Source organism: Anoplophora glabripennis, unplaced genomic scaffold (assembly GCF_000390285.2).
Source record: "Anoplophora glabripennis isolate ALB-LARVAE unplaced genomic scaffold, Agla_2.0 scaffold29, whole genome shotgun sequence".
NCBI lineage: Eukaryota > Metazoa > Arthropoda > Insecta > Coleoptera > Cerambycidae > Anoplophora > Anoplophora glabripennis.
This window is the reverse complement of record NW_019416257.1, coordinates 1865737-1878892: the sequence shown is the minus strand read 5'-3', so window position 1 is coordinate 1878892 and position 13156 is coordinate 1865737. Positions and strand designations below refer to the sequence as shown.

The window sequence follows — 13156 nt, the reverse complement described above, 5'->3', positions numbered from 1 at the left end:
TTACGATTTTTATTACATGTATCTATTAAACTTTATTGGATANTCCTCAGAATCCGAATCTTCGGATATTACAGACGTCCCTACTTTTTCCTCAGGGATTTTGATTTCTACCTCTACCCTCAATTGAGATCCAGGTAGATTTTCCATTACAACCTGATCTTCATCACCTGAATCCTCATCAGTAACGGGATCATTGGCGTTCTCCGGAGGAAAAATTATAATATCATTTGGAATCTCCGATTCACCGATGTTTTCTAATTCTTCGCCTAATTCGGCTAGGGTTAACGGCTTTTTCCAATAACTAGAAACAAGAATATATACTTATTAGCATTTACACCGAACAGTAGTGGATTTTCCTACTGTCCTTTTAAAAGAACACCTCTTTTTTATGACCACGTGCCCATGAAAATAAATAAAAACGGACTAGTATTTTATACTCAATAACTATTTGTACATTTAGCTTCGTGATGTAAGTTACAAAAACACTATTACTTATTGAAAAAACAATATTTACATACCTCCAATTATCCATTGTCGATTCGCACTTTGCAAGAGTTACAAAAATATTCGACACGTGCCGCAAGAACGTAAACAAATCACTTTTATCCTGTTTGCGGTTGCACTAATAATCATTGAAACTATACCAATAGCGACATCTAGAATTTCAACGCTGATCTTGATTTTATCGCGCTCTACATTCAGCGGCCTTTATAAAGGACGGTAGGATCAAATGGGTTAAAATACCTAGGTGGGATAACTAAAAAACCGAAAGGGATTTTTAAAATCTATAAAAATTGTTGTATGGTGCACACAAGTCTAAGTATAAACAATAATATATTAACAAAAGGAATATTTTGGAAGGTCGTTCACATGAAGAACATTTTAATTCTGAGCAACATTTGGAATGGAAGCGATTTTTGAAAAATCACTGATTTCTGAGATATTTGCACTCAGAAGTACCTACTTTATTGAAGAATTATAACTTCTTCAAATTTAGTTTTTTTGTCATATCTTTAGTTTACTGGAAATGACATACTTTTTTGGTATTTTAAAAATAATTTCAATTTAATTTTTCCAAGTTTATAGAAATAACTCATGATTTCAAAGGATGTAGTCTTAATGATCTTTTAACAAAATTAAGTACTAACAAAATTAAAAAATGACAATAAATCTTAATAAGTTTAACAACTTTTTGCTAAAAGGAAAATATATTTAAAGAAAATGTCAGTGGTGGCTAATGAAAATTAAAATTAAATAAGAAGGTACCCACCCTGGTATCTACAAAAGGGTTGCATGAGTATGTGCGAAATATATTTTTCATAATGAACCGATAAGTGTTTTTTTTTTAATTATTTTTCATTTTGTTGTTACTAACTTTCTGTTTTTTGGAAGTCAAAATACTGTAACTTTAAGAAAATTTAAAATTTTTCGAAAACTAAAAAATTTTCAAAAAATATCAGATTCGCGCCAAATTTAGAATACGGGGGTTTTCGGGGTCGCTGATCACGGATCAGAGCTCAATTTTGCAAAATTCAATATGGCGGATCCAAGATGGCCGACCAAATGTTAAAAAAATAATAGATTCGCGCCAACTTTGGTATACCGGGGTTTTCGGGATCACTGATCACGTATCTGAGATCAGATTTACAAAATTCGTTTTTAATCAATTACCTATGTACTTTAAGAAGGTTAAAATATGATTGGGTACTCAGCTCAGGTTATAAAGTAAACAAATATATTGCAAAATGAATTTCGCAATTCTGACCTCGGATCCGTGCTCAGCGACCCCGAAAACCCCCGTATGCCAAATTTGACGCGAATGTGTTTTTTTTTAAAATTTGGTCGGCCATCTTGGATACGCCATCTTCAATTTTGCAAAATTGACCTCAGATCCGTAATCAGCGACCCCGAAAACCCCCGTATACCAAATTTGGTACAAATGTTATTTTTTGAAAATTTGTTCAGCCATCTTTGATTCACCATCTTGAATTTTGCAAAATTGACCTCGGATTCGTGATCAGCGACTCCGAATGCCCCCGTATACCGAATTTGGCGCGAATCTGTTAATTTTTGAAAATTGACTTTAAAAATCTTAATTGACATGTTTTTTTGAGGTTGGAAAAAGAACCATCAATTTTGACCGAAGATTCACGTTCGGCAGAGTCTTAACCATATAAATGAGCATTTGAATATAGAAAAAAAAATGTTTGTATTTTTCCTAGCACTTTTTTATGAATTTTTGCTATTTCTGACCTGTTTTTTGAGGTTAGGAAATTCCTGTAATGTGATAGCTCAATTCTAACACTGGATTCGTGATCAGGAGGCAAAAATACTAAGGATAACATTTGTGGTATGAAAAGTACAGACAATTTTTTTTTTGTGTGGCTGTGTTATGAAAAAATATATTTTGCATATACATGTGCAACCCCTTTTTAGATCCCGGGGTGGGCCCCCCCTCTTTTAATTTATCAATTCACAAATTTTTTATGAAATTTTTTCATCACCTAAAATCTGTATCGGTCCTATGTTATTTATAAAAATATGATCTCTTCAATTTTTCACCATCCGTCGCTGCAAATATTTCCCGATCAAACTGGAAACTGGCTGAAGATAGTTTTATTAACATTTTGATCAATGAATTTGTTATGGAGAAAGCTTCAAAGCATCTCTATGATCCAAAATTAATTTTGAGTTATAAGTGTAACCTTAAGAGGATTCTATAGCAAATAGGCAACCAGCAATACATTTGTATAGATTTTATTACATGGTTTATCTAAATATGAATTAATGCACAAATAACAGACTTTCCTCCATTCCAACGCAGATTTTTTATAAAATGGATTTTGTTTGAAATTCAAGTAACTTTTTGGTGTAAAAAAATTTGTAATTTACGATGCCAAAGGCGGCAAATTACAAATTTCTTTACAACAAAAAGTAATTTGAGTTTCAAACTAACTCCATTTTATAGAAAATCTGCATTAGAATGAAGGAAAGTCTGTTGTTTGTGCATTGATTCATATTTGACAAACTGTGTAATAAAATTTATAAGAATGTATTGCTGGCTGCTTATTTGCTATAGAGCCCTATTAAGAAAAATCAGATTAAAATACGAGTAACATTCTAGAGATGAAATTATCTCATTTGCCTATGTACAACGTTGTTTGGTTGAAAATACAGAACCTTCATAAACGATTACAAGCCACGTGACCAGTTGTTTGTTTGAAACAGTAATTTTATTTCCTTTATGTCGGCAGTTAAATTTTGGTAAAATTAAAAATTATTAAAATATGATCAAGGTTAGGTTAAAGCACAACGGTCTCTTTCAGTAGCTATGATCGTTGTAATTTTTTTCAAGATTCTATTCGACCATTGAGCGATCACATTATCGCCAGCGTAGATGTAACAGTTTGTCATTGTTCATTATAAACGAATCATTAATATTGGTGACGCCAAGATTTAGGGATCTAGTTGGCAGTACTAGTAATGTTGATTGCCTAAACTCAGTGGTCACGGCTTGTAATCATTTACGAAAGTTCTGTATTATTCTCCCATTTAAATTATTTTACATATAAATTTGATCATTTTGTTATTTTGATATATTTAACAAGTAGAGGTTATTCAATTTTTTAGTACTACATTAATTGATTTATAAACTATCTTTTTTTGTGCAAGAATTTAAAAGTAACGAGCGTTCAAATAAAAACGTGGTCGAAGTTGGCTCTGACACATTGGACGTAGGGAGTAGCTTATAGCGACCAACTTAACNTTTGAACTTCTTTATGCTTAGGTCTAAAAAATAATTAGTGTAATAAATTTAAAATTCGATAAAATTCATATCGAGCAATGTGACAAAGGCGCGGCAGTTTATTAACACGAGGTACTAAGGTGTCCAGCAACCATCAATACATAGTTCAGTTGGTATCTGGATTCGACCTTGTCTGAGTGTTTTTTGCGTACCACTATTTCCTTTTCTTGAGGAGTTTTCCAGGTCTATCTATCAAGGTCAAAATTGATTTTTCAAATGAGAACCGCTATTTTTTATTGTGGATTTGGAAAGAGCAGGAAATTTTACGTCCAAAAGTGGTCTTGACCATGACTTTGACAATGACCTTTGAGGTCAAATGTGGGTCAACTTCCAAAAGTCCTGGTACGGTAGAACTTTCGAAGAATGCATTTTGGGAAAAAATGTTTCAGACATTGTAAGGATTTTTCCCTGGCTATCTGATGGTGACCTTGGATTTGACCTTGACTTTGGCCTTCAAGGTCAAGTAAAGTTTTTTAAATGGGAACCCCTATTTTTTATTGCGGTTTTGGAAAGAGCAAGGTCATTGTCAAGGTCATGGTGAAGAACATTTTTAGATGTACAATTTCCTTTTCTTTGTAAATCCGCAATAAAAAATAGGGGTTCCCATTTGAAAAACCAATTTTGATCTTGAAATGACCTCGAAGCTCTAGGTCAAGGTCGTATACAAGGGCGTCATTGAATAACCAGGGGAAAATCCTAAAACTTTTGTATTTATCATTTTTCAAGAAAATGCACTCCTGACGAGTTATTCAGGGGTTTCCATACTTTTGTGCCACCCTGTATAAAATACGTATTACAGGCTGTGACACCTTATGAAAAACTTCCTGGGCTAATTCCTGTTCGTATTAAATTTTGTGCAAATTTTACATTACTTACCAAATTTGAAGTCTGTATCAAAGTAGTTAACCAAACCACTGTTTCACTGCTATTCTTTGAAGGATTATAGAGCCGTTACGAACAGTGTGAGGCAAATACGATACTTATTTTTTTATTTGTCGATGAGAGAAATCAGCCCAGAAAGTTTGTCGCAATGTCACTCAATGTCAATGTTTATAATGTTTGCTTGCTAGGATTTCGTGAGCGGTAAATGTTTCGATTGTGGGAAGTACAGAGAAAAATGCATTCCCTTCGGATACCACGGCAGGAAGCACTACGAGAAATTACTAGGTCTCAGATGGCGGCATACCAGCAGGGTACAATTCCTGTTAACCGCCTCGGACAAGCCATATTGCAGTAAGTACTTTGTACGATTGAATAATGTTTTCCTTAGTGCACAGGGTGTCCCAATATTAAGAGATTTTAGAGCTCAAATTGAGATGATTTTAGTAAATTTATTTTTGCCCAAAATTGCTTCGTTTAGCCACAAAAAATTTGTACTTTCTGTGTACGCAAATCATCGAGGCACCTATTAATCAATTGTTCTACTAAAAAATATATCAAACTAACAATGTTTGCAAACAAACATTTAAATTGTATCGCCACAAAAACTAATATATTTTTTTTTATTTAGGGGGGCACTACAGGCTGATCGTTCAAATTTCTAACAACACAGACAGCGTGGACCACGGTGGAGAAATAGGGCAGCTGTTATTCACGATGCACAGCACCAGCGACGGGAGAGGCCAAAAATCCAGGCCTGCCGGATTCATCAGCGGGTACCACAAACCGGGAGCCTTGCACGTAGGTGTCGTTGCCACTGACGAGGTTCCGCATTTGAAGGCGGTGGAAGTGGAGTGGAAGTATAACAGCAGCTTGTTTAACCCGTTAACCTGGAGGATATTGACCACACCAAAAATTTTCATCAACAAAGTAACGGTGGAAGCGTTGGAGATAAATGAAAGGTAATTTTTTTTAAAACCTAAACATAAAATATTACTTAATTACACTATTTAACAATAATTCATTATTACACATTCTAAAGTGAAATACTATTTTTTCAGTTAATATATTTTTGGCTTATAGGATAACGGTTTGTCCGAAGGAACAAGAACCTCTAGTTAACGGCATACCACAACTTTGGATATCTTCATATTGTTAGCCATCACTACCACTTGTATTTACATCATCAGTTCATTGATTCATCATCATCCCTTATTTATATTTTATGTACTAGCAATGCAAAATAAATATATTTTTTGATAAACATTTTGTCTTTTCTTTCAAAAATAAAACGAAAAAATTATATGATAAATGCAAAAGCAAAAGTAATATTTTCAGTTTGTAAAGCCGCCTTAATAATATTACACAAATGAAAAATTTTCAAGTTCGGTAGCGGACGTTGCGTCATCACGTCAGGTTTTTATCTAACCTAAAAAAAAAATTGGTCCAAATAGCAAAAATGGGCTTCCTTTTGATGAAAACCTATGTAGCTGGTTCCGTGAGAAACCGTGTGAGCAAGCGAATGGAAATGGACATCAAGTAGGCAGTATTGTAAACATATAGGTTAGGTTAAGATTCCAACCTAACCTTGAAAACTTGCGTGAGTACCTTCGACACATTCAAATTGAATGGAAATTTGGAGATAGCATTTCTCTAGTACGTTTTTTAAAGAGGTAACGAATGCGACACCAGAATTAATTGATTGAATAATGTCCACTTTCTAACCTCAAAAAGTCAGAGTTATTGATTTTTTGTAAATTTAGATTTGCCCGAGTGGGTAAAGAATGTAAATTGGTGGAAAGGAGCAAGTAAAGTAGAAAACCTAAGTGTTTTAATGCTCGGTCATTTAATTCTTTTAGGATATGGATTAAAATTTCATCCTAACCTCAAAAAATTGCATAAACTTATTCAAAATGGAGGACAGCATTGAAAACATAAAAACTGTGTAAAATGGTGGAAAGGAATAAGTAAAGTAGAAATTCTTTTAGGATATGGATTAAAATATCAACCTAACCTCAAAAAATTGCATAAATGTATTCAAAATGGAGGCCAGCATCTAAAAGCTCTAACAAACGAACGAAGAGAGCCTATAAACTTATACTTCAAGCTCTCTAATCTAAGTAACTGGCGCACAGCGAAACCGCCACTTGCACCATAAATTTTAATTTGCATGTGTTCAAATGTGGTTGAGGGGCAGTATATTACGATTTTTATTACATGTATCTATTAAACTTTATTGGATACAGAATAATTACACAGAGAAATTTTGTAAGAACAACGATTGTTGAATATACATCAAAAATGCAACTAGATAAATTAGTTATAAAATAAATACACGTATTATTATTAGTAAGAAAAAATAATTTGAGAGTTCTAAGGTTAAATTCTGGGTTTCTTGTAAAGTCCAAATCAAGATCACAATATTGGCCTTTTGAGTTAAATAGTAATAATTTACTCCTTAGAAATTCTAAATATTCAGAGATAAAAATATAACTTAAGTATACAGTGTGACCCATTTGAAACCGGAACACCCTCATAAAATTTTTATTTACAGGGCGATTTTGACCAACTTTTTTTTGAATTGTAGAGGGGCGAAAAGTGTACTTTAGAACAAAGCGTCATCCTTTTTATACAATAACCAAGGCCTACCAGATCATTTTTGGAGGGTCAAAATTGAAAAAACCATATTAGCGATTTTTTTAGAAAAAATCTAAATACGCCAGTGAATTAATTAATTAATTAAAATGGGCCTATTTCAAATTTCATTAAAAAATATTGCATTTTAATAATTCTATGGCAAAATTAAAAATCACATTATTATGAATTTTTTTCGTCTGACGAAGCAAGCCATGGGATAAAATGTCCTCTTATTGAATGGCCGCCAAAATCACCTGACTTGACATTTTCCTTTGGGGTGTCCTTAAGCAAAAAGTGTATAAGTCAAGACCACAGTCGGTAGAAGAATTACATGCTAGAATAACAAGCATGTGCAAATCTTACCTTAGAACAACTGAGAAGAGTAACCATGAAAATAGGAAAAAAAAACATAAGTGCCTTGAAATAAACGGCGGATTGGTGAAGGTAATAACAAGAATTTAATTAATAATTCTTCTCTTCTGAAAATTCAATAATTTTGTTGAATATTGGTATGAATAAAAATAGTTATTGTCTTTTATTTTTGGCGTTTTATTCCATGGCTTGCTTCGACAGGCGAAAAAAATTTATAACAATGTGATTTTTATACAATACTTTTTTGGTATAAGCCCATTTTAAGGGGCGCTCAATCCAGTGGTGTACTCAGATTTTTTCTAAAAAAATCGCTAATATGGTTTTTCAATTTTCACCAATCACCATTTTCAATAATTTTCATCATCATCAAAAATGATCTGATAAGCCTTGGTGTTTGTATAAAGAGGATGACACTTGGTTCTAAAGTATACTTTTTGATGTTATTGGTATATTAAAGCAATAGTAAGATATGTATGGGAAAAGTTACATTTTACACTATTTCCTACAGTGTTTCCCACGATTATGTCCCGAAGAACTTTTATTCGTAAATTTATTAAAAAATATCAGTCTACAAGATTTTTAGAAGAATTTAAATGTGACTGAGACAAGACATTGAAATATCGAGAAGTGTCGCAAAGAGATACTGTTATAGGACTTATAAAAAAATCAAAAAGTTAGTTTTAATTGTTGTATGAAGAAAATAATTATCTTATTTTTGTTCCAATATTAAAACTTGGATATACCGTAGAGATAGAATTTTGAGATCGTTCTGATAGTACGAATGTAACGTTATTCCAAGAATTCTGCAGTATATCTACAGTTAACAATGGAACAGGAAGAAGTAGTAAAATGTTACTTCATATTTCAAGTTTCACTTTAATTTATTTTTTAGTTTCATATTTAGAACCTTGGAATTTCTAATGATATTTTATTATTGACATTATTATTATAATGGATCTTCTGTCTCTTACTTCAAAAATTTCATAATAACTCCTCATTAAATGCTACCTTTGACCATATTTAAGAAAGAAAAATATTTATTGACAATTACAAATATTGATTTTGGGAGAAATTATTATAATCGAAGCGACAAATTGATAAGTTTCAATATTTAATGGTCATTTTTTAATGTGGTTGATAATTTATAATCACTGACTGGTTATTTGTTTGGTAAACAATAAAACACCACAAATATCACAAAATAATATTTTTCAAGGTTTAAACACAAACAAAAGAATAATATTTACCAATAAATTTCCAAATAAAAAAAATTTCGCTCGTAGGGGCACATTGCATATCAGGGGTTTCTTTTAAAGAACACTGTAAGCTATAACACCGCTACTTTTGATCTAATTTAAAAAAGCAAAATGTTGACGTTAATAGTTATAAAAATAGGTACACACCATTAGTTTTTTTGTCAAGGCCTACCTTAATGGCAGGCATCGATTATTTTTCAAAATGAAATTATATACAGGGTGTATCAGGAAGAGGGCCCAGTAGAATTATCTCAAAAAGTAGTCAGAATTGAAATTTATATACAGGGGTTTATCAAAAAGATTTATTCAATGAAAGTAGTGTCAACTTCCTCGTACTTTCGGTTATACCGGAAGTCAGCATCAACTCTGTTATTTCAAATAGAACACTCTGATGTATGTCTATGCATTTTTTAATTCTAAGGCAAATTCTAGACTAATTTCATATAAGGTACTGTAGGCCAAAATGTGACAGTTTTCAAGTTATTATCAATTTTCGAAAAAAATTGAGGCATACTAGTAATTTTTGAAAACAGAAGAACTCCAACACACTTAGCGTTATTTATTAATGAAATTTCGCGTGGATAATTTAAAAGCAGTGGAATTCAACCAGTTTATGTCAAATTTGCAAAAATTTATACGGTGTGTTTAAAAACGGTTATTATTAAATTCTTTTTAATGCATCAAATCCACCGTAGATTTTTCTGTGTTGAAATCAATAGTTTCCAATTTACACAAAAACTGTTGACTTTGCGGGTATAATTTTAGAGTAAATTTAATTCTGCATCCATTAATGTAATAATATCAGGGTGTACCATTTGGAATTTTTGAATTTAACTTCAATGTCACAATATTGGCCATACTCTGTATGACTTTTTGCAAATTTGATATAAAGTGGTTGTATTCCATTGTTTTTGAATCATCTATGCCAAATGTCATTAATAAATAAATCTAAATGTCGGAGTTACAGGTATTCTGCTGTTTTCAAAAATCACTTAGGTACATCCCTCATTTTTTTTCGACAACTGATAATAACTTGAAAACTGTCACATTTTGGCCCATAGTACCTTATATGAAATTAGTCTAGAATTTGCTGTTAGATTAAAAAATGCATAAATATACAGAGTGTTACATTTGAATTAACAGAGTTGATGATGACTTCCCGTATAACCAGAAGTGCGAGAAAGTAGGAAGTTGATATTATTATTGATATATTGATTTTATTATTATTTTCATTTAATAGATCTATTTGAAAATAAATTTTCAGATTTCATCTCTGACTACTTTTTGGGATAATCCTACTGGGCCCTCTTCGTGATACATCTTGTATATTTTTATTATTTTTATATTTAAACTGATAGAGAATTATTTCTAAATCCAATGGTATACAATGAATCCATTTAAAATGGAAACACCCCTTTAAGAAAGGTATTTATATAGGGTGTTTCTTAATAACGTGCTAATATTGAAGGAGGTTATTCTTGGGTCCATTTTAAGAAAAAAACTTCATATAAACATATGTCCTGAGAAACTCTTAACTTTTGAACAACAGGGTGCTAAAGTTTTATGAAAAAACATTTTTTTATGATAACTTTGGTACCCTACATATTTTTTCAAATTTGGTACACGCCTATTCATCGAGATACATTTTCTGATGTACAATTTTTATTATTTTTGCCAGTGGCGTCTGTACAGGTTTTGTATTGAATGTTTTTGAAGAAAAATATATATGTTACGCCACTGCTTTTTCTTAAAATAAAAATCATTTTTGAAATCGCTTAAAAAGTTATTATGTTAAATAAATTATTGTTCAAAGTTACATAAATTTTTTTTTCCTCGTAAATGGTCCAATAAGATGCAAATTAATGAATTTTATTTTTTTATGAGAAAACCGTATGTCAAATGAAAAAAATTCAGGACACCACATTTGCTCAGAAAGGAATGAGGATTTCAAAAATGACCCAAGAATAACCTCCTTAAATATTAGCACATTATTAAGAAACACCCTGTATATTGACCAATTTGTTCTTTTTTTCTTTTTAAAGATTCTGTTACATCACCATTTTTAAGCTCTATCTTACAGAAGAAACCTTAATTAAAGCGGTCAATAATTTGATTTTCTATTACATTAGGTAACATGATTATTTTGTTAAATCGGTTATATTAAATTTAACATTTTCTCTTTGCCGACTTGATTAATTGTTCAATGTTTGGTTGTTTTCATGGTAGATTCGACAATTTGTTCAACTTAATATTAACAAGTATTTCGCATATTTTCTCATACATTTTTCGCAAAAATTCTCATATATTGTTCAAGTGAAAAACAAATTTTAGCTTGCAGAGTTTTTAATGAAACGGTATAATTGATATGAATATTTTTTTAGTCTCTATATGTTATCTTACGATATTTGGAAAACTGCAACTATTATACCATAAAAAAAAATTAAATTCATAAAATAAAAAAATTTGAAATTTGTTTTATTATCACTGTATTTTACTAACAAAGCAAATTAAAAAAAAAATGTATCCAATGGAAAATCAAAAACATTATTTAACAATACATTAACTAAAAAAATATAAATTATAACAAAAATCTTAAAAAACTTAAAATCACAGACAAATAGTAGACACATCGCTCTGATATATACGAGACCTTGGTCTCAAGCTGGGAGGTGAAAATATAGATATGTATGCGTCTTTTGCAACTTCTTAACATTCTATTCTGAGATTGTGATGGTAAGATTCTTTGTCTTGTAATTATCAAATTTGTCCATTGTTTTAATGTCCATAATCGCGGTTAAAGCGACGATTAAACCTATACCTAACAGTGTCGTTACAAACAACCCAGACCAAATCGGAGCAGTTGTAAACGAGACGCAATCATTAGCATCTCCGAATTTTCCGTTCTTGGAATCCACTTGTACTTGCAAATCGTAGATGTACAATTCTGCTCCGTTTCCATCAGAAAAAACTGAGTACCCGTTACAGTGGTAGGAAAAATGGGCGGGGGCCATAATATCTTCATCGGTGGTTAAGTTGTATTCTCTGTAATACTCTGGAACAATTACTTTGACTGAAGGTAAAGACCAGTACCCGTTTAGCCACGAAATACTAAATCGAAGTATTATCTTAGTTCCACCTTCTAAGGGTATGACGTTAACATTTAATCGAGTGTCGTATATAATCATATCGGAAGGAGTATTTCCCAAATGCAGCTCGAATGGTTCGGAGTCATTTGTTTTCAAAAGCAGTGGTTTGGAAGAATACAACAAAGCATACAATTCATCCTTAGTATTTATGCTTTTGTATATAACAGGTTCTTGTTGTTGAGAGACTTGTTTGACTTCCGACACTTCGGTAGTAATTTTCTCAATTTCCCTTTTATACCGCTTGTAGGGAATAACTATCACAGACAAAATATTAGAGGATTTATTTGTGTGACTTAAAGTTTCCCTTACTTTCTCGGCATCCAATATATCACTTCCTAAAAGGTCTGAAATATATATTTTTTATTTAGGTATATAAATTACATTTAAGTATATTTATTTATACCTATGCTTTCTTCAACATCAAGGTCTCCATTTGGGACATAAGAGGAGTAATAGCCATCAATTACATCTTTTATGTAAGGCGATATTCTTGAAGAGCTACGAAAATAATACACCTCTGGATCACCCAATTCTTTACTTAAATTTGAAAATTGTTCCATAGTAAAAGGCTGTAAGGGAGATATTTCTAATTTTTTGTTACTCCATAAAAATACAGCTGCTTTTGATATACATATATTTAAAAATATTGGAAAAAGAAAACGCATTTTTCAAAGCTTATTTTCCTGACACGGATTACGAACTACGAACCAAAACAAAAATCAATATTCGATTCTCCCGGTTCGCATTTTAGGTATTTCAACGTATTTCTGGTTGCCAAGGTAGGTTTCTTTAAAATAGAAATAAATGTAGATTAATCACATTAAAAGTTAATTTCAAATATATCGTTGATAATGAAGACGCTGTGGTGATTAACAGTTAATTAGTGCTATAATTTCTAATTTATTGCAACTATCTAATTTGTACAAAAAGACAGATTTTAAACCAATACCACAGCGATACCACGTGGCGTGCGAAATGACACATATCAGCTGATTTGTTTAAAAGATAGCGGGAAATTTGAATATACTTCAAAGGAATATTTGCGTAGGTATTGAAATAAA

At 31.6% G+C, this 13156-nt stretch overlaps 2 protein-coding genes across 3 annotated transcripts; one reads left to right on the top strand and one right to left on the bottom strand.

Annotated features, from left to right (window-relative positions):
• The first annotated feature begins 4284 nt into the window (after positions 1 to 4284).
• On the top strand, positions 4285 to 5913 carry LOC111693137. Of its 2 annotated transcripts, none has more exons than XM_023457284.1 (3): positions 4285 to 5038; positions 5316 to 5646; positions 5746 to 5913. In XM_023457284.1, exons 2-3 carry the CDS (start codon positions 5402 to 5404, stop codon positions 5747 to 5749), a joined length of 249 nt encoding a protein of 82 aa, XP_023313052.1. In that variant the 5' UTR covers positions 4285 to 5038; positions 5316 to 5401; the 3' UTR covers positions 5750 to 5913. The 2 variants fall into 2 exon arrangements, with proteins under 2 accessions (XP_023313052.1, XP_023313051.1); XM_023457283.1 differs by having other exon boundaries at positions 4286 to 5038; positions 5768 to 5913.
• A 5571-nt stretch (positions 5914 to 11484) lies between these two features.
• Positions 11485 to 13007, bottom strand: LOC108908548. Its single transcript, XM_018712613.1, has 2 exons — positions 12499 to 13007; positions 11485 to 12439 (listed from the first exon to the last, which is right to left on the bottom strand). Exons 1-2 carry the CDS (start codon positions 12758 to 12760, stop codon positions 11664 to 11666), a joined length of 1038 nt encoding a protein of 345 aa, XP_018568129.1. The 5' UTR covers positions 12761 to 13007; the 3' UTR covers positions 11485 to 11663.
• Positions 13008 to 13156: the final 149 nt, after the last annotated feature.

Coding starts and splice junctions, on each gene's coding strand:
- LOC111693137 (XM_023457283.1), top strand. CDS start 5,402: ATGCACAGCACCAGCGACGGGAGAGGCCAAAAATCCAGGCCTGCCGGA. Junction 5,647..5,767: donor GCGTTGGAGATAAATGAAAG/GTAATTTTTTTT, acceptor TTTGGCTTATAG/GATAACGGTTTGTCCGAAGG.
- LOC108908548 (XM_018712613.1), bottom strand. CDS start 12,760: ATGCGTTTTCTTTTTCCAATATTTTTAAATATATGTATATCAAAAGCA. Junction 12,440..12,498: donor TGATGTTGAAGAAAGCATAG/GTATAAATAAAT, acceptor TATATATTTCAG/ACCTTTTAGGAAGTGATATA.